The sequence below is a fragment of the Anas platyrhynchos genome, chromosome 1 (assembly GCF_047663525.1).
Source record: "Anas platyrhynchos isolate ZD024472 breed Pekin duck chromosome 1, IASCAAS_PekinDuck_T2T, whole genome shotgun sequence".
Classification (NCBI taxonomy): Eukaryota; Metazoa; Chordata; class Aves; order Anseriformes; family Anatidae; genus Anas; species Anas platyrhynchos.
The window spans coordinates 206,746,736-206,771,303 of record NC_092587.1 but is presented as its reverse complement, the minus strand read 5'-3'; the positions used below and the strand labels follow the sequence as shown (position 1 = coordinate 206,771,303).

The following is a 24,568-nucleotide window of genomic DNA, read 5'->3' as shown; positions in this document are numbered from 1 at the left end:
ACTAAACGAGCTGACCTCCGTTTCCATTGTTTTGACTTGATTTTGGAGGCGACTGATACCATAGTCGGTTGGTCCTCTGGGTCAGCCACAGCGTGTGTTGTCTGGTCATCAGACACAGAAACTTCCTCCCTCTCTGCAAGGTGCTGGATGATGTTAAATAGTGTTTGATGGGAGTAAGCCAGGACCCAGCACAATGCTGCAAGCTGTCGTTCTCCGGCATTATCAGGGTCAGGACATAAAACTCTCAAACATTCTACCAGGTTTTTAGGATTTTGCACTTGCTCAGGGGTGAAGTTCAAAACTATTGGAGGAGACACCCGTGACAGGTATCTGCTAACATCGTCCCACACACCTTGCCACTCGCCACAAGACTGTTTCAAGACAGATTCCTAGGTCAGCTTTCTAAACAATTGACTAATCTTAGAGAGAAGAGGAAACCCGTTATTCAGAATTAGAAATAGCAATACATGGGTTACACATGGCTGTTCAAAATACTCCCAAACTGTGGTAATTAGCCCACTGTGAAAGAAGGAAAAGGTACTGTTAGAAATGGCTCAATCTTCAAAATAGGATTAAATAAAAAATAGGATTTATTGAAAGAATAGAGGTAAGCAAACAGCGCTGGGTGCACCGGGAGTCTCCGCTCCACCAGGATGCACACCAGTTACATCAAGTGGCTGATTTTTATGCTCCTAGACTAATACATATTCATTACTACTTCTAAAAAAAAACAGGTTATTATAATTAGCTACCAGTGTCCAGTCCCTCCTACTGGAGCATGCGCATCAGTATCCGGTGGTCCCTCTGGGGGTCTCTAGGGGTCTTTCATGCTGAAGGCTCGTAGTCTTCCTCTCCAAGTTTTTTTCTCGTCCTTCCCCTTTGTACTCCTTTGGCACCGTATCAAGTTTATAGAACATCCCCTGCAGGTCTTGTCTCCCAGCCATCCTTCAGCTTCTTTTTTCTTCTTCTTAATCTCTTGGCCACCTGGCCAGTTATCAGAGGCTTGCATAGTATCCCATAACAGTCACTAGTTGTTATCAGTTGTTCTGAAACCCCCAGATATCAAAGACTTCATACAAACACAAATAGCTTTCTTATTGACACTTCACCAGTAATTAAAACATTCTTCACCAGCCATTCACAGGGACAGTCACACCTATAGCAGTGTTCAGTTAATCTCGAAGAAGACAAAAAAAAGGCTGTAACTGTTAGAAATAGAAGTCCGGAATAACAAAAGCAAACAGGTTCATAAATTAGAGGAGTATTTTCTGAAGACTTGATAAATTGACTAGAATGAGGGGGAGACTGGGACACACTGCATCTGTGGTTCAAGAACTAAATTGCCAGTGCAGGGCCCAGAGGCAGACAGAATTGTTCTTTATGGACACAAATTGTTAAAACATTCCTCACAGTACCATTCCTGATATTATTAATAAACTGGTATCCAGATGAGGAAAGGAAGGCAGTGTAGTTCTGAATATTCTCTAAAAGATAGTTTCCATGAGACCCAAATGATAACAGTGCAGGGCCTGAATGCCAGATTAAACTCAAGGCCAGTGCTTGGCAGCACAGCGAATTCAAAAAAATGAACACAGATTGTAGCACTTTGTTGGATCGGATATATAGGAGAAAGGAGACCATGACACGGACTGCATGACATATGATCAAACAAGCCAGTATTAACAGGACACTGAACATGGTGACTAGCAAGTAAGTGTGTTAGTTGTACGCGCTTTGATCAATTCTATTGTTATCTCAACTCTTTGAGCCCCACCTTGGGTGCCAAAAAGGACTGTGGTGGTTTTACCGTGCTGGGTAGCTAAACACCACAACCGCTCTCTCACTTCCCCTCCTTAGATCAGGAGGGGGAGAAGTAAAGCAAAGAACAACTCACGGGTTGAGATAAGGATAACTTAATTAAAGGGAAATAATAATAATAATTAAAGAAAGATTATTATGAACTAAACAATTTAACTAAAGGAAAAAAAAAAAGGAAAGGGGAAAAGGGAAGGGAAAAGGAAAAAAAAAAGGAGGAAAACAAAGAAATAAAACAAATGAAGGCTATGTGGAAGTACAGAGGACAGAAATTACTCTCTACTTCCCACAAATGAGAGATGCTTGACCATGTCCTTGAAGCAGGGCCTCAACGCACGGAGCTGGTGTTCGGGAGGAGGACCGACGTTTTCCCAACGAGAGCCCACCCCTCCCCTCTTCTTCCTGTTCCCACCTTTTATTGCTGAGTGTGACACCACATGGTATGGAACATCCCTTTTTTTGGTTTAGGTCAGCTGCCCTGGGGATGTTTCTTTCTCATTTTTTGCCCACCCCTAGGAGGGTTAGAGAGAGTCCCGATGCTGTGTCAGCACTGCTCAGCAGCAGACACAACCCTGCTGTGATCCCACTGCTGTTCCAGCTCCAAGTGCAGAGCACAGCACTGCTTGGGCTGCTGCAGGGGAAGTTAACATCCCAGCCAGACCACATCCTTGCCACACTCCCTGCCACTCATAACCATCCTGCCTCGGGACAGGGGTCTGGGTGGCATTCCTAAGTAGTTGTTTAACCTTAAACAAAACCTGAAGTGCATTCAGGAGACATTACAATAAGAACATGGTGGTCGGAACATCCCAAGGACATTCAGATTTTGAGGAGCTACTGTAAGTAGCCTGGGGGAGAAAGGGCAGGTGAAGGAGAAAGGGGGAGTGAACAGGTGGGGAAAACATCTTCCCTTGTCCCCTTCACAGACTGTATCCCTGAAAAGAAAAGGTAAATGACGTAATTAGTACTAGTTTCTGAGATATGGTTTCCAAAGTATGGAAGTGATGGCAATGCTGAGTACAAATACCAGATTACAGAATCCCAGAACCATCTAGGTTGGAAGATCACCCAGCCCAACCTCTGACCTAACACTAACCAGTCCTCCACTAACCCATATCACTGAGCTCTACATCTAAATGTCTTTTAAAGACCTCCAGGGATGGGGACTGAACGCTGGGCAGCCCATCCCAATGCCTCACAACCCTCTCAGTAAAGAAGTTCTTCCTAATATCCAACCCAAACCTCCCCTGGCGCAACTTAAGCCCATTCCCCCTCGTCCTGTCACCAGGCACGTGGGAGAACAGGCCAACCCCCACCTCGCTACAGCCTCCTTTGAGGTACCTGTAGTCTCATCCTTTAAGGTACCTATCAGTCTCATGACCAGTAATTCTATCATATCATAAGCCAGTGCTACACAGTAAGCAGCAAACTAACCTTAAACCAGCCCCCCAGAACAATAAACAGCACAACAGGGAACACATACAGTAAGTAATGTGCTATATAACGGAATTCAGAAAACAGGCACAGCAGACCTCAGATCAAAACAAAACAAAACAAAACAAAAACAAACAAACAAACAAACAAAACAGCACTATTAAGCTGAAATAATGGTTTCAATAATTTTGTTTTAACATGCTCTCATCACATCTGTCACTATCTCAGCTCTTCGGGCCCCACGTTGGGTGTCAAAAGAACTTTTGTGGTTTAACCAGCACCACACAGACGCTCTTCCTCCCCACAGTGGGATGGGGGAGAGAATCGAGAAAAACAAAAAAAAAAAGAAAAAAAAAAAAGTAAAAGCTTGTGAGTTGAGATAAAGACAGTTTAATAGGACAGAAAATAAAAAATAAGAAGAACAATCAAAATGGTAGTAAGAATAATAACACGTACAAAGCAAGCGATGCACAATGCAATTGCTCACCACCTGCTGACGGATGCCCAGCTTATCCCTGGTAGCCTGCGCCCCCACCCCAGCTAGCCACCCCTATATATTGTTCATCATGACCCCATATGGTGTGGAATACCCCTTTGGCCAGTTGGGGTTAGCTGTCCTGGGCCTGTCCCCTCCCAGCTCCTGCTGCACCCCCAGCCTGCCCGCTGGCAGGACAGAGCGGGAAGCTGAGACGTCCTTGGCTTACTGTGAGCACTGCTCTGCAACAATTAAAACATCAGTGTGATATCAAGAGTAGTCTCATCCTAAATCCCAAACACAGCACCATATCAGCTATGGTCTGCAGCCAAGGGAAGCACCTTCCCCGTGTGAGCTGGGGGCTCATGCACTCACCCTTCATCCACAGACCCCCTGGGGGCACCAGTACAGACCCCCTGTACGCCTGATGCCCTAGCCCAGCCCAAAACCCCTGCTGCTGGCTGGTTGGCGCCTAAACCTAAAGTTTGCTGGTGAATGCAGCCGCACACCCCACGCACACCAGGCTGGGTAAGGCACAGCCAGCTGCCCCCAGCAGCCTTCAAGCAGCCCTCGGAGGTGCTGATGGCAGCACAGGGAGCATACGCAGCAGGAGAGGGCTTACACAAAGCAACCTGGAGAGCAAATAAATCGGCATTGCAACCGGGGGCTGCTAAACAAACGCACCATGAGCACAAATTCTAAACCAGTTTGTCCCATCGAGCATTGTCTGCTCAGGTCTGCTGATCTCTCACAGTATCTCAGGTACCTTCCGGCCTCACACTAGGTGCTAAAAGCAGCGCTGTGGTGGAATGCAGCAGAGAGCTCAGCACCGCACAGCCACCTCCTCGGTCACATCCCCACCGGGGGAAGGGGAGAGCTGACAAGAGGAAAAGTGCACAGACTGGCAGGCTGAGAGAAAGAGAGTTTAATGAGAAAGAAAGACAGAAAATGAGCAAGCAAGAAAACTGAAGAAAGTGATGCACAGAACAGTTGCTCACCACCCTCTGACCCATGCCCAGCCTGTCCCTGAGTAATGGCAGCTCCTCCCGATTTAGTGTCATCCACAAACTTACTTAGAAAGCCTTCATGTGATACATCCAGGTCATTTATGAAAACAGTGACGAGAACTGGCCCCAAAACAGAGCCCTGGGGAACCCCACTAATAACTGGCCGTCAGCCTGATGTACCTCCGAACCCTCTGCTTGCTGTGACCAGCGACTGCCTTGTCCCTCAGGTGCTTTTCAGTAACTCCTGGGATAATTTTCTCCATGATTTTACCAGGCACTGAAATGAGACTGACAGGTCTGTAGTTACCAGGGTCTTCTTTCTCGCTCTTGCTGAAAACTGGAACCACATTTGCCATCTCCCAATAGACCGGGATCTCTCTGGATTCCCAAGACCATTGGAAAGTAATTGAGAGAGGTTTTTCCTCCCAGACAACAGATATGTGTATTGGGGCCCTGCTTCCCAAGAATGGCAGCCCCTCAGCCAACCCTGCCACAGTGTGAGCAGCACAGAAGTCCTTGGCTCTGTGTCAGCACTGCTCAGCAGCATCTAAGCCAGCAGTGTGTTATCAGCACCATTCTCATCCTAAAACCAAAGCCCCACACCAGCTACGGTGATGAAAAGCAACTCGATCCCAGCCAAAACCAGGACAAGCCAGTGTCCGCTCCTGCAGGAGCCCCTCTGCACTGAGGGCTGCAGAGCCTGCGCCTCACCTCTCAGCACCCAAGGGACTGGGACCCACACACGCCCTAGAGCATGGGCAACTGATAAAAGGCGATTTCCTGTTGGTTTCCCTGCAGCCTTTTGCAGCAGCCCAGCAGCAACTGGGTGGTCATGGGGGGCTGGCACACAAACTGTCTGGGGGGTGCTATAAAAAGGCAGAGCAGCCAGCTCCACGCACCCTGCAGCAGCGCCGAGCCGTGGGTCCTGCATGCAACAGAGCAGAGGTAACATCTCACTGCAGCACCAGGGCTCCTCCTGGCACAAATGCTGCGGCCTCAGAGGATGTCGGGGCTGCACGGGGGAGCCCAGGTGTCTGCGGTGTTTGATGCAAGTAGTTGGGCTGGAGTCCGGGCCGGTATCGGGGTGGGGAAGACCCAGGTGGCCCTGGCTGGGGACACACACTGGGGGTGCTTCCCTCTGGTGCCAGGGGGGCCATGGGCGGCTTTGGAGGTGCCCCCGATGCATCTGCTCCGCTTCTCCCTGCAGCCTTCTCTGACCCTGCGCTCTCCCCCTAGCAGACGCCCGTGCCCTGTACTGCTGCACTCAGCGGCTGAGCTCAGCCGGTTGCAGAGGACCGGGTCCTGCGCTGCCTGGGGCATCCCCGCTCGTGGCTGGACCCCCGGGGCTTCCTGCACATGGAGCACCTCGGCCTGGGCTGGGTGCTGCTGGCCAGCACCGTGTTTGGCACCGCAGCCACTGGCAGCAGGCGAGATGTCCGTGCTATCACAAAGAAGGTGATGGACATGGCCTGGGACTCCTTTGATGACCAGTACAAGGACTGCAGAACTGAGATGGAGGAGAAGCTGAAAACAGTGAACCTCACTGAGTTCCAAAACAACACGTATGCAGACACCTGGAGAAGAGCAGCCGAGCACTGGCAGAAGCAGTGGGGCAACTCCAACCGCCCGCAGGTGCTGCCGCAGGAGCAGGCGGTGGCCGTGCTGGCGTACACTGACGGGGGACACCTTTACAAGCAGTTCAACACACTTGTGCGTGAGGGTGGGCGCTCCCGTGAGCACTACCTGCAACACTTCCCCTTCAAGACGCTGCATTTCCTCCTGACCGAGGCTGTGCACACCCTGCAGAAGACCCAGAACCCCAAATGCAACAGCGTCTACCGCGGCATCAAGGGCATCCGCTTTACGGCTCAGCTCAAGGAGACCGTCCGCTTCGGCCAGTTCGCCTCTGCCTCCTTCAATAAGAATATTGCCCAGGATTTTGGCAATGACACCTTATTCTTTGTGAACACCTGCTACGGTGTCTCCATCAGGAGCTTCTCCTTCTACCCAGAACAGGAGGAAGTCCTCATCCCACCCTATGAGGTCTTCAAGGTCACCAATGTCATCCATCACACAGATGGAACCCACATCCATCTCGACTCCCATTCCACGCACAGCAACTACAAATGTGCGCTGCTGAATGGTAAGGGCAGGCAGCAGGGTGGGTACCATCGTGCAATGGCTGGGGACAGGGCACAGCCCTGGGCAGGTGCCGCCGTGCTCCCCGCGCTCCTGCAGCCATGGCTGCAGAGGAACGGGGGCCCCGTGCCACCGGCTCTGTGAGGGAAAGGGGAGCCTCGTGGTGAAGGCAACACCTCCGTGTGGGGAGCTCGGGGAGGTGGGGAGCTCGCCTTCAGACCAGGTCTTCCCTGTGCATCCCTGCACGCTCCCAGCTGCTCTCCCTTGGGGTTTGCGGTGGGGGCCCTCTGTGGCACGGCCAGGACGGGGTGAGGGGCACAGAGCAGCGCGGTGCACAGATGTTGTTGGTCTCTTTGGCAGAGAAAAGGTGCAAGGCCCAGCCGTGTGTCTTCAGTGCAGGTAAGAGGTGAGCCCCCAGCCCCTTCCCACGGCCAGCACCGTGCTGGCACCCTCCAGCAGTCATTAACCCCCTGTCCCCCCCCCAGGCAGGAGCAGTCCCAGGGAACCCCCACACCTCTGGAGTCTCCTCTTGGCAGCCGCAGCCCTGGCAGCCGTGGGATGCCTCTAACCCAGCTATGCTGCTGCTGCACCTCCGCAAGGAAAACGGAGCAGAAACGTGAGAACACATTTAATGGACACTGTGGGATTACGCTTTTGTGAGGAATGTTTTAACAATTCATGTCCATAAAGAACAATTCTGTTTGAATCCTGTCTGCCTCTGGGCCCTGCACTGGCAATTTAATTCTTGAACCACAGATGCAGTGTGTCCCAGTCTCCCCCTCATTCTAGTCAATTTATCAAGTCTTCAGAAAATACTCCTCAAATTTATGAACCTGATTGCTTTTGTTATTCCGGACTTCTGTTTCTAACAGTTACAGCCTTTTTTCCTGTCTTCTTCGAGATTAACTTAACACTGCTATAGACGTGTCTGTGAATGGCTGGGGAAGAATGTTTTAATTACTCGTGAAGCATCAAATAAGAAAGCTGTTTGTGTTTGATGTCTGGGGGTTTCAGAACAACTGATAACAACTAGTGACTGTTATGGGATACTATGCGGATCTTTGGTATCTGGCCAGGGGGCCAAGAGATTAAGAGGAAGGAAAAAGAAGCTGAAGGACGGCTGGGAGACAAAACCTGGAGAAAACGTTCTATAAACTTGGCATGGTGCCGAGTGAGTACAAAGGGGAGAGGAAGACTACGAGCCTTCAGCATGAAAGACCCCTAGAGACCCCCAGAGGAGACTGATGCGCATGCTCCAGTAGGAGGGACTGGACCCAGGGAGCTAATTATAATAACCTGCTTTTTTTAGAAGTAGTAATGAATATGTATTAGTCTAGGAGCATAAAAATCAGCTCCTTGATATAACTGGTGTGTGTCCTGGTGGAGAGGAGACTCCCGGTGCACCCAGCGCTGTTTGCTTACCTCTATTCCTCTATATTCTTCTAATAAATTCTATTTTTTTATTTAATCAAAATTTGAATCCTGAGCCATTTATAACAGCCAACAAGATCCTGGCGGGCATTAAAAGGAGCGTGGCCAGCAGGTCGAGGCAGGTGATCCTCCCGCTCTGCTCTGCCCTGGTCAGGCCTCACCTGAAGCACTGGGTCCAGTTCTGGGCTCCCCGGTATGAAAACAACAGGGATCTCCTGGAAAGAGTCCAGCGGAGGGCCACAAAGATGATACGGGGCCTGGAGCATCTTCCCTGTGAGGAGAGGCTGAGAGACCTGGGGCTGTGCAGCCTGGAGAAGAGAGGACTGAGAGGGGATGTCCTCAGTGTGTATAAATACCTGAGGGGTGGGAGACAGGGGGATTTGGCCAACCTCTTTGGCCAACCAGTGGTCTGTGGGGACAGGACAAGGGGCAGTGGCCACAAAATGGAGCCCAGGCAGTTTCGCACCAACACGCAAAAGATCCTCTTCTTTGAGAGAACTGCCAGAGCAGCTGGCCAAGCCCCTATCCATCATTTATCAGCAGTCCTGGCTATCGGGGGAGGTCCCAGTTGACTGGCGGCTAGCAAACGTGACGCCCATCTACAAGAAGGGCTGGAGGGCAGACCCGGGGAACTACAGGCCTGCCAGTTTGACCTCAGTACCAGGGAAGCTCATGGAGCAGATCCTCTTGAGAGTCATCATGCGGCACTTGCAGGGCAAGCAGGCGATCAGGCCCAGTCAGCATGGGGTTATGGAAGGCAGATCCTGCTTGACGAACCTGATCTCCTTCTATGACAAAGTGTCGCGCTGGGTGGACGAGGGAAAGGCTGTGGATACGGTTTACCTTGACTTCAATGAGGCTTTTAACTCATTTTCCCACAACATTCTCCATAATAAACTGGCTGCTCGTGGCTTTGACTGGTGTACGCTTCGTTGGGTTAGAAACTGGCTGGATAGCCGGGCCCAAAGAGTCGTGGTAAATGGAGCCAAGTCCAGTTGGAGGCCGGTCACTAGTGGCGTCCCCCAGGGCTCGGTGCTGGGGCTGGTCCTCTTTAATATCTTCATCAATGATCTGGACGAGGGCATTGAGTGCACCCTCAGTAAGTTTGCAGATGACACCAAGTTAGGTGCGTGTGTCGATCTGCTCGAGGGTAGGAAGGCTCTGCAGGAGGATCTGGATAGGCTGCACCGATGGGCTGAGGTCAACTGCATGAAGTTCAACAAGGCCAAGTGCCGGGTCCTGCACCTGGGGGGCAACAACCTGAAGCCGAGCTACAGGCTGGGAGATGAGTGGTTGGAGAGCTGCCAGGCAGAGAAGGACCTGGGAGTGATGGTGGACAGTCGGCTGAATATGAGCCAGCAGTGTGCTCAGGTGGCCAAGAAGGCCAACGGCATCCTGGCTTGTATCAGAAGCAGTGTGGCCAGCAGGGCTAGGGAGGTGATCGTCCCCCTGTACTCGTCTCTGGTGAGGCCGCACCTCGAGTACTGTGTTCAGTTTTGGGCCCCTCGCTACAAGAAGGACATCGAGGTGCTTGAGTGGGTCCAGAGAAGGGCGACGAAGCTGGTGAGGGGCCTGGAGAACAAGTCCTACGAGGAGCGTCTGAAGGAGCTGGGCTTGTTGGCCTGTTCTCCCACATGCCTGGTGACAGGACGAGGGGGAATGGGCTAACGTTGCGCCAGGGGAGGTTTAGGTTAGATGTTAGGAAGAGCTTCTTTACTAAAAGGGTTGTGAGGCAGTGGAACAGGCTGCCCAGGGAGGTGGTGGAGTCACCATCACTGGAAGTCTTCAAAAGACGTTTAGATGTAGAGCTTAGGGATATGGTTTAGTGGGGACTGTTAGTGTTAGGTTAGAGGTTGGACTCGATGATCTTGCGGTCTCTTCCAACCTAGAAATTCTGTGTGATCTGTGTTGTCTGTGTGTGAACCCCCACCTCGCTACAGCCTCCTTTAAGGTGCCTGTAGGAGCGATATTTTCGCCCCTGAGCCTCCTCTTTTCCAGGCTGAACAAGCCCAGCTCCCTCAGCCGCTCCTCGTAGGACTTGTTCTTTGAATCCTGAGCCATTTATAACAGTCTTTAACAGTCCATTGTACCTCTCAACCTTCCCAGAAGCTTGTGGGTGATAAGGGATGTGGTACACCCACTCAACACCATGCTTCTTTGCCCAGGAGGTAACAAGATTGTTTCGGAAATGACTCACAATGTCAGACTCAGTTCTCTCTGGTGTACCATGACGCCACAATACTTGTCTTTCCAGGCCCAAGACAGTGTTTCGGGCCGTGTCGTGGTTTACAGGGTATGTTTCCAGCCACCCAGTAGTTGCTTCTACCATGGTGAGTATGTACCATTTGCGGGTTTTTGGGAGTGGTCCGATGTAGTCAATTTGCAAGGCCTCACCATATCGAAACCCTGTCCACCTCCCCCTGTTCCAGGGAGATTTTACCCTCATGGCTTTCTTGATTGCAGCACAGGTGTCACACTCATGGGTAACCTGTGTGATGGCCTCAATGGTCAAGTCCACCCGTTGATCACGAGCCTACCTGTAAGTGGCATCCCTCCCCAGATGTCCTGATGTTTCATGGGCCCATCGAGCTACAAACAGCTCACCCTTACGTTCCCAGTCTAGGTCCACCTGAGCCACTTCAATTTTCGAAGCTCGATCCACTTCTTCATTGTTCCGATGTTCTTCAGTAGCGCAACTCTTGGGCATGCGGGCATCTACATGACGTACTTTAACATCCAGGTTTCCTACCCGGGCAGCAATATCTTGCCACAGGGTAGCAGCCCAGATAGGTTTCCCTCTGCGCTGCCAGTTGCTCTCTTTCCATTGCTGCAGCCACCCCCACAGAGCATTTGCCACCATCCATGAGTCAGTATAAAGATACAATACTGGCCATTTTTCTCTTTTGGCGATCTCTAGGGCTAGTTGTATGGCTTTTACTTCTGCATACTGACTCGACTCACCTTCCCCTTCCATGGCCTCCACAATGCGTCGTGTGGGACTCCACACAGCAGCTTTCCACTTCCAATGGCTCCCTACCACACAGCAGGATCCGTCAGTAAACAACGCATACCGCTTTCTGTCTTCTGGCAACTCATTGTATGGTGGAGCCTCTTCAGCACGGTTTACCTCTTCTGTTGGCACTCTGAAATCTCTGCCTTCCGGCCAGTCTATAATCTCTTCCAGGATTACTGGGCGATTAGGTTTTCCCATTCGAGCCTGCTGTGTAATTAACACTATCCACTTACTCCATGTAGCATCAGTTGCATGGTGTGTAGTGGGAATTTTCTCTTTGAACATCCAATGTAACACAGGTAACCGCGGTGCCAAGAGGAGCTGTGCCTCTGTACCCACAACTTCTGAAGCAGCTCGAACACCCTCATATGCTGTGAGTATCTCTTTTTCAGTTGGGGTGTAATTGGCTTCTGATCCTCGGTAGCCACGGCTCCAGAAACCCAGAGGTTGACCTCGAATTTCTTCTGGTGTTTTCTGCCAGAGGCTCCAGGTGAGACCATGCTCCCCAGCTCCAGTGTACAGTATGTTTTGCACAGATGGTCCAGAATGGACATGCCCAAGGTCTACTGAACGAGCAATTTCTTGTTTGAGTTGTTCAAAGGCCTGTTGTTGCTCGGGGCCCCACTCAAAATAGTTTCTCTTTTGAGTCACTCGATATAGAGGACTCACAAGCTGACTATAGCCTGGCACATGCATTCTCCAAAATCCCACAAGGCCTAGGAAAGCTTGCGTTTCTTTTTTGCTAGTTGGCGGAGACATTGCCGTTGTTTTATTGATCACATCCATCGGAATATGGCGACATCCATCCTGCCATTTTACCCCCAAGAACTGGATTTCCTGTGCAGGCCCCATGACCTTACTCTGTTTAATGGCAAAACCAGCTTTCAGGAGAATTTGCATTACTTTCTTCCCTTTCTCAAAAAATTCTTCTGCTGTGTTGCCCCACACGAGGATGTCATCAATGTACTGCAGGTGTTCAGGAGCTCCCCTTTGTTCCAGTGCAGACTGGATCAGTCCATGGCAAATGGTAGGGCTGTGTTTCCACCCCTGGGGCAGCCGATTCCAGGTGTATAGGATGCCCCTCCAAGGGAAAGCGAACTGTGGCCTCTATGCTGCTGCCAAAAGGATGGAGAAAAATGCATTAGCAATATCAGTTGTGGCGTACCACTTGGCTGCCTTTGACTCTAGTTCGTACTGGAGTTCCAGCATGTCCGGCACTGCAGCACTCAGTGGTGGCGGGACTTCACTCAGGCCTTGATAGCCCACTGTTAGCCTCCACTCGCCATTAGACTTTCGTACTGGCCATATAGGACTATTAAAGGGTGAGTGAGTCTTGCTGATCACTCCCTGACTCTCCAGTCGGTGAACCAACTCATGGATGGGAATCAGGGAGTCTCGGTTGGTGCGATATTGCTGTCGGTGCACCGTTGTAGTAGCAATTGGTATCTGTTGTTCTTCAACCTTCAACAATCCTACAACAGAAGGGTCTTCTGAAAGGCCAGGCAGGGTAGACAGCTGCCTAATCTTCTCTGTGCTCAAAGCAGCTATGCCAAAAGCCCTTAGGAGCCCCTCTTCTTGCTGCTGTATTTCCTTTCAGTTCACGTACCCGAGCAGCTGGGGTTGAGGTAGGTACACCATCCCATTTCCTCATATCCTCCCCACGGTCACTCAAATAAAACCAAAAGGTGCCACGTGGTGTGCGTCTTGGGTACTCTCTCTCTTGAGCAGGCAAATGCTGATTCTTAGTGGCTGAAGCATCACTCCGTCTAGATGAGGGGGAATATGGGGAATATGCTCGTTCTACGATGTGGTCAAGTCTTTCAGACAGTTTCTCCACAGCTGAGACACAGGACTGTAGCAGAGCAGAGAGGTTGTCTTCATATTTTTGAAGCTGTCAGGACAGATTACACACTGTTGGTCCCATCCCCTCATCCCAGTTAATTACTGCCAGGGTACTGGCATGTGCTGATGGTGCACTCCGCACAAATTTACGCCACATGGATGTTGTGCACTGGACTTCATCGGGGTCTTGAGGTGTCTGGGCATTGTCCAAATCACTGAAAATCATCTCCCGCACCGCTAATTCCCGCAGATGCTGGAGACCTTTATCCATAGTTGTCCATTTGCCTACGTGATATACAATATCTTCCTTATGGGGATGTCTTTCTTTCACAGCTGCCAGAAGTCGTCTCCAGAGGCTGAGGGCCTGTGCTCCTCTCCTAATTACTTAGTCCATTTCTCTAGAGAGGGATCCCAGCTGCTTGGCTTCATTGCCTTCTAATTGTTGGCTATTGGCCCCAGCATCCCGGCATCGAAGCAGCCAGGTGAGGATGTGTTCACCTGGGCATCGGCCATAATCCTTTCGTATTTCTCACAACTCACTCAGCGATAGGGATCGAGTGGTTTCTGATTCCTTTATGATTTTCATCTCGTCTTCCTGATGTTTTTGTGATGGCTCTGCTTTAGAGGTGCCTGCCATTTCCCCTTCTCCCTCCTTCTTAGGAGAGCCTTCTTCCCTTACTAAACGAGCTGACCTCCGTTTCCATTGTTTTGACTTGATTTTGGAGGCGACTGATACCATAGTCGGTTGGTCCTCTGGGTCAGCCACAGCGTGTGTTATCTGGTCATCAGACTCAGAAACTTCCTCCCTCTCTTCAAGGTGCTGGATGATGTTAAACAGTGTTTGATAGGAGTAAGCCAGGACCCAGCACAATGCTGCAAGCTGTCGTTCTCCGGCATTATCAGGGTCAGGACATAAAACTCTCAAACATTCTACCAGGTTTTTAGGATTTTGCACTTGCTCAGGGGTGAAGTTCAAAACTATTGGAGGAGACACCCGTGACAAGGATCTGCCAACATCGTCCCACACACCTTGCCACTCACCACAAGACTGTTTCGGGACAGATTCCCAGGTCAGCTTTCTAAACAATCGACTAATCTTAGAGAGAAGAGGAAACCTGTTATTCAGAATTAGAAATAGCAATACATGGGTTACACATGGATGTTCAAAATACTCCCAAACTGTGGTAATTAGCCCACTGTGAAAGAAGGAAAAGGTACTGTTAGAAATGGCTCAATCTTCAAAATAAGATTAAATAAAAAATAGGATTTATTAAAATAATAGAGGTAAGCAAACAGCGCTGGGTGCACCGGGAGCCTCCGCTCCACCAGGACGCACACCAGTTACATCAAGTGGCTGATTTTTATGCTCCTAGACTAATACATATTCATTACTACTTCTAAAAAAACAGGTTATTATAATTAGCTACCGGTGTCCAGTCCCTCCTACTGGAGCATGCGCATCAGTCTCCGGTGGTCCCTCTGGGGGTCTCTAGGGGTCTTGCATGCTGAAGACTCGTAGTCTTCCTCTCCAAGTTTTTTTTTTTTTGTCCTTCCCTTTGTACTCCTTTGGCACCGCATCAAGTTTATAGAACATCCCCTGCAGGTCTTGTCTCCCAGTCATCCTTCAGCTTCTTTTTTCTTCTTCTTAATCTCTTGGCCACCTGGCCAGATATCAGAGGCTTGCATAGTATCCCATAACAGTCACTAGTTGTTATCAGTTGTTCTGAAACCCCCAGATATCAAAGACTTCATACAAACACAAATAGCTTTCTTATTGACACTTCATGAGTAATTAAAACATTCTTCACCAGCCATTCACAGGGACAGTCACACCTATAGCAGTGTTAAGTTAATCTCGAAGAAGACAAAAAAAAGGCTGTAACTGTTAGAAATATAAGTCCGGAATAACAAAAGCAAACAGGTTCATAAATTAGAGGAGTATTTTCTGAAGACTTGATAAATTGACTAGAATGAGGGGGAGACTGGGACACACTGCATCTGTGGTTCAAGAACTAAATTGCCAGTGCAGGGCCCAGAGGCAGACAGGATTCAAACAGAATTGTTCTTTATGGACACGAATTGTTAAAACATTCCTCACAGTACCATTCCTGATATTACTAATAAAATGGTATCCAGATGAGGAAAGGAAGGCAGTGTAGTTCTGAATATTCTCTAAAAGATAGTTTCCATGAGACCCACATGATAGCAGTGCAGGGCCTGAATGCCAGATTAAACTCAAGGCCAGTGCTTGGCAGCACAGCGAATTCAAAAAAATGAACACAGATTGTAGCACTTTGTCGAACTGGATATATAGGAGAAAGGAGACCATGACACGGACTGCATGACATATGATCAAACAAGCCATTATTAACAGGACACTGAACATGGTGACTAGCAAGTAAGTGTGTTAGTTGTACGCGCTTTGATCAATTCTATTGTTATCTCAACTCTTTGAGCCCCACCTTGGGTGCCAAAAAGGACTGTGGTGGTTTTACCGTGCTGGGTAGCTAAACACCACAACCGCTCTCTCACTTCCCCTCCTTAGATCAGGAGGGGGAGAAGTAAAGCAAAGAACAACTCACGGGTTGAGATAAGGATAACTTAATTAAAGGGAAATAATAATAATAATTAAAAAAAGATTATTATGAACTAAACAATTTAACTAAAGGAAAAAAAAAAAAGGAAAGGGGAAAAGGGAAGGGAAAAGAAAAAAAAAAGGAGGAAAACAAAGAAATAAAACAACTGAAGGCTATGTGGAAGTACAGAGGACAGAAATTACTCTCTACTTCCCACAAATGAGCGATGATTAATGACGTCCTTGAAGCAGTGCCTTAACACACGGAGCTGGTGTTCGGGAGGAGGACCGACATTTTCCCAATGAGAGCCCACCCCTCCCCTCTTCTTCCTGTTCCCACCTTTTATTGCTGAGTGTGACACCACATGGTATGGAACATCCCTTTTTTTGGTTTAGGTCAGCTGCCCTGGGGATGTTTTTCTTCTCATTTTTTGCCCACCCCCTAGGAGGGTTAGAGAGAGGCCCGATGCTGTGCCAGCACTGCTCAGCAGCAGACACAACCCTGGTGTGATCCCACTGCTGTTCCAGCTCCAAGTGCAGAGCACAGCACTGCTTGGGCTGCTGCAGGGGAAGTTAACGTCCCAGCCAGACCACATCCTTGCCACACTCCCTGCCACTCATAACCATCCTGCCTCGGGACAGGGGTCTGGGTGGCATTCCTAAGTAGTTGTTTAACCTTAAACAAAACCTGAAGTGCATTCAGGAGACATTACAATAAGAACATGCTGGTCGGAACATCCCAAGGACATTCAGATTTTGAGGAGCTACTGTAAGTAGCCTGGGGGAGAAAGGGCAGGTGAAGGAGAAAGGGGGAGTGAACAGGTGGGGAAAACATCTTCCCTTGTCCCCTTCACAGACTGTATCCCTGAAAAGAAAAGGTAAATGACGTAATTAGTACTAGTTTCTGAGATATGGTTTCCAAAGTATGGAAGTGATGGCAATGCTGAGTACAAATACCAGATTACAGAATCCCAGAACCATCTAGGTTGGAAGATCACCCAGCCCAACCTCTGACCTAACACTAACCAGTCCTCCACTATCCCATATCACTGAGCTCTACACCTAAATGTCTTTTAAAGACCTCCAGGGATGGGGACTGAACGCTGGGCAGCCCATCCCAATGCCTCACAACCCTCTCAGTAAAGAAGTTCTTCCTAATATCCAACCCAAACCTCCCCTGGCACAACTTTAGCCCATTCCCCCTCGTCCTGTCACCAGGCACATGGGAGAACAGACCAACCCCCACCTCGCTACAGCCTCCTTTAAGGTACCTGTAGTCTCATCCTTTAAGGTACCTATCAGTCCCATGACCAGTAATTCTATCATACCATAAGCCAGTGCTACACAGTAAGCAGCAAACTAACCTTAAACCAGCCCCCCAGAACAATAAACAGCACAACAGGGAACACATACAGTAAGTAATGTGTTATATAACGGAATTCAGAAAACAGGCACAGCAGACCTCAGATCAAAACAAAACAAAACAAAACAAAAACAAACAAACAAACAAACAAAACAGCACTATTAAGCTGATATAATGGTTTCAATAATTTTCTTTTAACATGCTCTCATCACATCTGTCACTATCTCAGCTCTTCGGGCCCCACGTTGGGTGTCAAAAGAACTGTTGTGGTTTAACCAGCACCACACAGACGCTCTTCCTCCCCACAGTGGGATGGGGGAGAGAATCGAGAAAAACAAAAAAAAAAAAGAAAAAAAAAAAAGTAAAAGCTTGTGAGTTGAGATAAAGACAGTTTAATACGACAGAAAATAAAAAATAAGAAGAACAATCAAAATGGTAGTAAGAATAATAACACGTACAAAGCAAGCGATGCACAATGCAATTGCTCACCACCTGCTGACGGATGCCCAGCTTATCCCTGGTAGCCTGCGCCCCCACCCCAGCTAGCCACCCCTATATATTGTTCATCATGACCCCACATGGTGTGGAATACCCCTTTGGCCAGTTGGGGTTAGCTGTCCTGGGCCTGTCCCCTCCCAGCTCCTTCTGCACCCCCAGCCTGCCCGCTGGCAGGACAGAGCGGGAAGCTGAGACGTCCTTGGCTTACTGTGAGCACTGCTCTGCAACAATTAAAACATCAGTGTGATATCAAGAGTAGTCTCATCCTAAATCCCAAACACAGCACCATATCAGCTATGGTCTGCAGCCAAGGGAAGCACCTTCCCCGTGTGAGCTGGGGGCTCATGCACTCACCCTTCATCCACAGACCCCCTGGGGGCACCAGTACAGACCCCCTGTACGCCTGATGCCCTAGCCGAGCCCAAAACCCCTGCTGCTGGCTGGTTGGTGCCTAAACCTAAAGTTTGCTGGTGAATGCAGCCGCACACCCCACGCACACCAGGCTGGGTAAGGCACAGCCAGCTGCCCCCAGCAGCCTTCAAGCAGCCCTCGGAGGTGCTGATGGCAGCACAGGGAGCATACGCAGCAGGAGAGGGCTTACACAAGGCAACCTGGAGAGCAAATAAATCAGCATTGCAACCGGGGGCTGCTAAACAAACGCACCATGAGCACAAATTCTAAACCAGTTTGTCCCATCGAGCATTGTCTGCTCAGGTCTGCTGATCTCTCACAGTATCTCAGGTACCTTCCGGCCTCACACTAGGTGCTAAAAGCAGCGCTGTGGTGGAATGCAGCAGAGAGCTCAGCACCGCACAGCCACCTCCTCAGCCACCTCCCCACCGGGGGAAGGGGAGAGCTGACAAGAGGAAAAGTGTACAGACTGGCAGGCTGAGAGAAAGACAGTTTAATGAGAAAGAAAGACAGAAAATGAGCAAACAAGAAAACTGAAGAAAGTGATGCACAAAACGATTGCTCACCACCCTCTGACCCATGCCCAGCCTGTCCCTGAGCAATGGCAGCCCCTCAGCCAACCCCACCACAGTGTGAGCAGCACAGAAGTCCTTGGCTCTGTGTCAGCACTGCTCAGCAGCATCTAAGCCAGCAGTGTGTTATCAGCACCATTCTCATCCTAAAACCAAAGCCCCACACCAGCTACGGTGATGAAAAGCAACTCGATCCCAGACAAAACCAGGACAAGCCAGTGTCTAATCCTGCAGGAGCCCCTCTGCACTGAGGGCTGCAGAGCCTGCGCCTCACCTCTCAGCACCCAAGCGACTGGGACCCACACAAGCGTGCACTAGAGCGTGGGAAACTGCTAAAAGGCGATTTCCTGTTGGTTTCCCGGCAGCCTTTTGCAACAGCCCAGCAGGAACTGGGTGGTCATGGGGGGCTGGCAAACAAACTGTCTGGGGCTCCACGCACCCTGCAGCAGCGCCGAGCCGTGGGTCCTGCATGCAACAGAGCAGAGGTAACATCTCACTGCAGCACCAGGGCTCCTCCTGGCACAAATGCTGCGGCCTCAGAGGATGTCGGGGCTGCACGGGGGAACCCAGGTGTCTGCGGTGTTTGATGCAAGTAGTTGGGCTGGAGTCCGGGCCGGTATCGGGGTGGGGAAGACCCAGGTGGCCGTGGCTGGGGACACACACTGCGGGTGCTTCCCTCTGGTGCCAGGGGGGCCATGGGCGGCTTTGGAGGTGCCCCTGATGCCTCTGCTCCGCTTCTCCCTGCAGCCTTCTCCGACCCTGCGCTCTCCCCCTAGCAGACGCCCGTGCCCTGTACTGCTGCACTCAGCGGCTGAGCTCAGCCGGTTGCAGAGGACCGGGTCCTGCGCTGCCTGGGGCATCCCCGCTCGTGGCTGGACCCCCGGAGCTTCCTGCACATGGAGCACCTCGGCCTGGGCTGGGTGCTGCTGGCCAGCACCCTGTTTGGCACCGCAGCCACTTGCAGCAGGCGAGATGTCCGTGCTATCACAGAGAAGGTGATGGACATGGCCCCGTACTCCTTTGATGACCAGTACCAGGACTGCAGCCGCATGATGGAGGAGAAGCTGAAAACAGTGAACCGCACTGAGTTCCGAAACAAGGTGTATAAAGACACCTGGAGAAGAGCAGCCGAGCACTGGCAGAAGCAGTGGGGCAACTCCAACCCGCAGGTGCTGCCGCAGGAGCAGGCGGTGGCCGTGCTGGCGTACACTGACAAGGGAGACCTGTCCAACCAGCTCAACGCAGCTACGCATAAGGGTGGGCGCTCCCCTGAGCACTACCTGGAATCCTTCCCCTTCAAGACGCTGCATTTCCTCCTGACCGAGGCTGTGCACACCCTGCAGAAGACCCAGAGGCCCAAATGCAACAGGGTCTACCGCGGCATCAAAGGCACCCGCTTTATGGCCCAGCTCGAGGAGACCGTCCGCTTTGGCCAGTTCACCTCCACCTCCCTCGAGACGAAGGTTGCTCGGTCCTTTGGCAATGACACCTTCTTCGTTGTGAACACCTGCTACGGTGTCTCCATTGAGAACTTCTCCTTCGACCCAAAACAAAAGGAAGTCCTCGTCCCACCCTATGAGGTCTTCAAGGTCACCAATGTCATCCATCACACAAAAGGAACCGACATCCATCTCGACTCCCATTCCACGCACAGCAACTACAGCTGTGCACTGCTGAATGGTAAGGGCAGCCAGCAGGGTGGATGCCCCCGGGAGATGGCTGGGGACAGGGCACAGCCCTGGGCAGGCGCCACCGTGCTCCCCGCGCTCCTCCAGCCATGGCTGCAGAGGAACGGGGGCCCCGTGCCACCAGCTCTGTGAGGGGAAGGGGAGCCTCGTGGTGAAGGCAAGACCTCCGGGTGGGGAGCTTGGGGAGGTGGGGAGCTCGGGGAGCTTGGGGAGCTCGGGGAGCTGGGGAGCTCGGGGAGCTTGGGGAGCTCGGGGAGGTGGGGAGCTCGCCGTCAGACCAGGTCTTCCCTGCGCATCCCTGCACGCTCCCAGCTGCTCTCCCTTGGGGTTTGCAGTGGGGGCCCTCTGTGGCACGGCCAGGGTGGGGTGAGGGGCACAGAGCGGGGCGGTGCACAGATGTTGTTGGTCTCTTTGGCAGAGAAAAGGTGCAAGGCCCAGCCGTGTGTCTTCAGTGCAGTTAAGAGGCAAGCCCCCAGCCCCTTCCCACGGCCAGCACCGTGCTGGCACCCTCCGGCAGTCATTAACTCCCTGTTCCCCCCCCCAGGCACGAGCAGTCCCAGGGAACCCCCACACCTCTGGAGTCTCCTCTTGGCAGCCACAGCCCTGGCAGCCGTGGGACACCTCTAACCCAGCTATGCTGCTGCTGCACCTCCGCAAGGAAAACGGGGCAGAAACGTGAGAACACATTTAATGGACACTGTGGGATTACGCTTTCCTCTGCCGGACGCTTTCTGCTCCAGCAGGAGCGGTGCCACCGGCCCCAGGATGCTCCGGTGGCCCTAGAACACCAGCAGAGGCTGGAGGAAGCCTTTTCCTGGCTTTTGCAGAGAAATCAAAGCACTGCTGGAGGATGGAGGCATCGAGGAGGGTTCCTGCGGCTCCCCACAGTGGGGGCACTTTGCATGGGTGGCAGCCGGGGGTCTTCTCCAGCTCCCTCCCGGAGAACCCCAGAGAGCGCTGCCCCGGCTCCTGCGAGGGGGCATGGGGAGCACTGGGGGCTCCTCCTCCCTGGGGAGCCTCCACGGCGGCTCAGGAGCAGGGATTTGGCTGGCACCTCAGCCCCCAGTGCCCAGATTCGGGCTCTGCAGGTGGGACGGACGGGGGCTGCCCCACGGAGCAGCGCAGGGCACTCAGCCAGCTCTGGCGGCACCGTGGGCACCTCGCCTTCCTCCTCACCCCGCGGGTGTCCCCTGCCCCCCCAGCACACAGGTGACACCAGGCAGCCTCAATGCGCTTTAATGAATCCCTGCTGCCCCACAACCTGCTGTGGGCAGGTGCTGGAGGGCCAGGGGCACCAGGAGCCCCGCAGCGGGGCTGTGTCCGTCAGAGCAGGGCCGATGCCCTGGGGCTGGGCAAAGAGCCCCCACAGCAGCCTACCGACCTGGGGGTGGGCAGGGTGAGAGCCCCCCGCTCCGCAGCCAGCCAGGGTCCGGCAAGGGCCGTGCTGGGGGCAGCTCCGGGCAGGGGGGGTTAGATAACTTACCCAACAGACGCCTGGATAATTGAGGACCCCATGAGAACCAGCACCCGGGATCACAAGGCTACTTCCAGCTGCTCGTAGTATCCCCCATCGACCTCCTCCTCCTCCTGATCTGGTGACCTGTAGCACACCCCCACAACAGTTTCCCCCATACCAGCCCACCCCTTAATCCTCACCCACAAGCTCTCCTCCTGTCCTTCACCCTCCCCCAGCTGGAGCTGGGTGCACTCTAATTGCTCCCTCACATAAAGGGCAACTCTTCCCCAGCCTGTCTTTCCTAAAGAGTTCATAGCCCTCTGTGACTGCCTTCCAGCCGTGCGAGCTGTCCCACCACGTCTCAGTGATCACACCAAGATCGTGGCCCCCGACCCAACACAGATCTCGAGCTCCTCCTGTTTATTTCCCATGCTCCATGCATTGGTGTACAGGCTCTTTAGGGAAGCAGCAGGTGCAGTTATCCCTGGGGGGATGCAAGAAGAAGATTCCGGACGGGGGATTGGGATCATTACTTTCTCTGAGGAGCCCTCAAACAATCCCATCCTTGAACAAACCACTGGGAGGATTTTCCCTACTATCTTCAACCTACTACCCCAGATTGCCTTCAGCTGGGGGGTGTGAAAGCCACAAAATCCCCCAAATATAGGCTCTCCCCTGACTTATGGGTGTTTGTAATGACAATGGGGTTCACGGGTGCCCCCCCGGCACCTTTCCCTTCCTCACAGCTGGCCCAGGGGATGTACCTGATGTTTGGGGGACCCCTTTTTATTGGGGGGGGCATGCTGCCTGTGCAGGCAGAGGGCACACAGGCATGTGGGGTGTGCTGGCAGAGGGGCCCCGTGTCCTTTGGGGGAGGGGGCTGGAGAGGGTCCAGGACCCAGCATGTGCATGGGGATGTAAATTCCAGGGGGGTTGGGGCAGCAACCCTTTGGGATGGGTCCATGGGGGCGTGCAGGGATCTGTGCTCCACTGGCTAGGGCTGGTTGGGGTGATTGGGGTCAGTGTGTGGAAGGATCAGTCCCAAAGCTGTTTTTTAGGGTGGAGGACCCCAGGCAGGTCATGGCAGGGGCTGCAGCTGGGGCTGGGGTGGACCCCAGGACATCCCTTGGGCACGAAGGTGACGCCAGCCCGGGGAGGTGTTTGGGGTCGGGACCTCAAACCCTTTTTGTAGGGGAAGTGCCTGGCTGGGTCTCGTCCCAGTGGGTTCCCCACTTGGACCAGCCAGCATCGCCCTCCAAAGCGTGCCATGGGATGCCAGGAGCTTGGCGATGTGGGCTCGTGGGTTTTCCTGGTGTTAAAAGCCGTCATTTTAGAACAGTGTCATGCCACGCTTCGCTGGCGGGGAATTAAAGGAGATCCCAGTTCCTGAGGGCTTGCGTCTGCTTCTTCTCTGAGCGTGGTGCTCCTGGTGAGGGACAGCCTTCCCCTCAATGGCTCTGCAGTGGCCAAAATTGCTTTGTGATGGGCTTTGGGGGTGATTTGGCACCACAGCCTGATCCCACACCCAAGATGCTTTCTCCCCGGCCAGCCAGCACTGCTCCAACCTCGGGTGTATGCTGCGAGCCTGGACGGAGGCACCTGGCTTTGCACCACTTACCCATGTGAGATATGTTCATCTGATTCGTGTCAGTATGGAACAATGCCAGGGCCTCACGGTATAATGCCCTGGTCAGGCCTCACCTGGAGCACTGGGTCCAGTTCTGGGCTCCCCGGTACAAGAAAGACAGGGATCTCCTGGAAAGAGTCCAGCGGAGGGCCACAAGGATGAGACGGGGCCTGGAGCATCTTCCCTGTGAGGAGAGGCTGAGAGACCTGGGGCTGTGCAGCCTGGAGAAGAGAGGACTGAGAGGGGATCTCCTCAGTGTGTAAAAATACCTGAGGGGTGGGAGGCAGAGGGATTTGGCCAACCTCTTTCAGTGGTTTGTGGGGACAGGACAAGGGGCAGTGGCCACAAAATGGAGCCCAGGCAGTTACGCACCAACACGCGAAAGAACTTCTTCATGGTGAGGGTGACGGAGCACTGGGACAGGCTGCCCGGGGAGGCTTTGGGGTCTCCTTCTCTGGGGATGCTCAAGGCCGGTCCCTGTCTGGACGCCTACCCGGGCAGCCTGCTCTAGGTAACTGTTTGGCAGGGGGTTGGACCCGATGATCTCCTGAGGTCACCTCCAACCCCTCCATTTCCGTGATTCTGGGATTCTGGATCACAGCAGGGTTGTGTCTGCTGCTGAGCAGTGCTGGCACAGCATCGGGCCTCTCTCTAACCCTCCTAGGGGGCGGGAAAAAGTGAAAAAGGAACATTACCACGCAGCTGACCTAAACCAACCAAAGGGATATTCCATACCATGTGGTGTCACACTCAGCAATAAAAGGTGGGAACAGGAAGAAGAGGGGAGGGGTGGGCTCTCGTTGGGAAAACATCGGTCCTCCTCCCGAACACCGGCTCCGTGCGTTGAGGCCCTGCTTCATGGACGTGGTCAAGCACCGCTCATTTGTGGGAAGTAGAGAGTAATTTCTGTCCTCTGTACTTCCACACAGCCTCTACTTGTTTTGCTTTCTTGAGTTGTTTTGTGTTCCCCCCGCCACCCTTTTCCCAACCCTTTTCCCCTTTTTTTCCCTTTACTTAAAGTGTTTTAGTAATAATAATAATCATTCCTTAATAATCATTTTTCCTTTTAATTAAATTATCTCTATCTCAACCTGCAAGTTGTTCTTTCCTTTACTTCTTTCCCTCCTCTTCTAAGAAGGGGGAGTGAGAGAGTGGTTGTGGTGGAGTTCAGCTGCCCAGCACGGCAATACCAGCACACAGCCCCTGCTCGCTGCCATGTCCC

The 24,568-nt window shown here is 52.1% G+C and overlaps 3 protein-coding genes across 8 annotated transcripts; 2 read left to right on the top strand and 1 right to left on the bottom strand.

Moving 5' to 3' along the window:
• The first annotated feature begins 5,544 nt into the window (after positions 1-5,544).
• LOC119716856 (erythroblast NAD(P)(+)--arginine ADP-ribosyltransferase-like) lies at positions 5,545-8,341 on the top strand. 4 transcript variants are annotated; one of them, XM_072032977.1, is made up of 4 exons: positions 5,545-5,676; positions 5,971-6,874; positions 7,231-7,269; positions 7,356-8,341. In XM_072032977.1, the coding sequence occupies exons 2-4, from the start codon at positions 6,088-6,090 to the stop codon at positions 7,436-7,438; spliced, it is 909 nt and encodes a 302-aa protein (XP_071889078.1). In that variant the 5' UTR covers positions 5,545-5,676; positions 5,971-6,087; the 3' UTR covers positions 7,439-8,341. The 4 variants fall into 4 exon arrangements, with proteins under 4 accessions (XP_071889078.1, XP_071889077.1, XP_071889076.1 ...); XM_072032976.1 differs by having other exon boundaries at positions 5,548-5,676; positions 5,968-6,874; XM_072032975.1 differs by having other exon boundaries at positions 5,577-5,676; positions 5,939-6,874.
• Positions 8,342-10,409: 2,068 nt separating this feature from the next.
• LOC140001397 (uncharacterized) lies at positions 10,410-18,942 on the bottom strand. The gene is made up of 2 exons (XM_072032974.1): positions 18,850-18,942; positions 10,410-16,596 (listed from the first exon to the last, which is right to left on the bottom strand). Exon 2 carries the CDS (start codon positions 12,212-12,214, stop codon positions 10,835-10,837), a length of 1,380 nt encoding a protein of 459 aa, XP_071889075.1. The 5' UTR covers positions 12,215-16,596; positions 18,850-18,942; the 3' UTR covers positions 10,410-10,834.
• On the top strand, positions 18,906-24,436 carry LOC119716872 (erythroblast NAD(P)(+)--arginine ADP-ribosyltransferase-like). 3 transcript variants are annotated; one of them, XM_072032979.1, is made up of 4 exons: positions 18,906-19,060; positions 19,323-20,255; positions 20,682-20,720; positions 20,808-24,436. In XM_072032979.1, exons 2-4 carry the CDS (start codon positions 19,472-19,474, stop codon positions 20,888-20,890), a joined length of 906 nt encoding a protein of 301 aa, XP_071889080.1. In that variant the 5' UTR covers positions 18,906-19,060; positions 19,323-19,471; the 3' UTR covers positions 20,891-24,436. The 3 variants fall into 3 exon arrangements, with proteins under 3 accessions (XP_071889080.1, XP_038034751.2, XP_038034756.2); XM_038178828.2 differs by having other exon boundaries at positions 18,907-19,060; positions 19,352-20,255; XM_038178823.2 differs by lacking the exon at positions 20,682-20,720.
• The last annotated feature ends 132 nt before the right edge of the window (positions 24,437-24,568 follow it).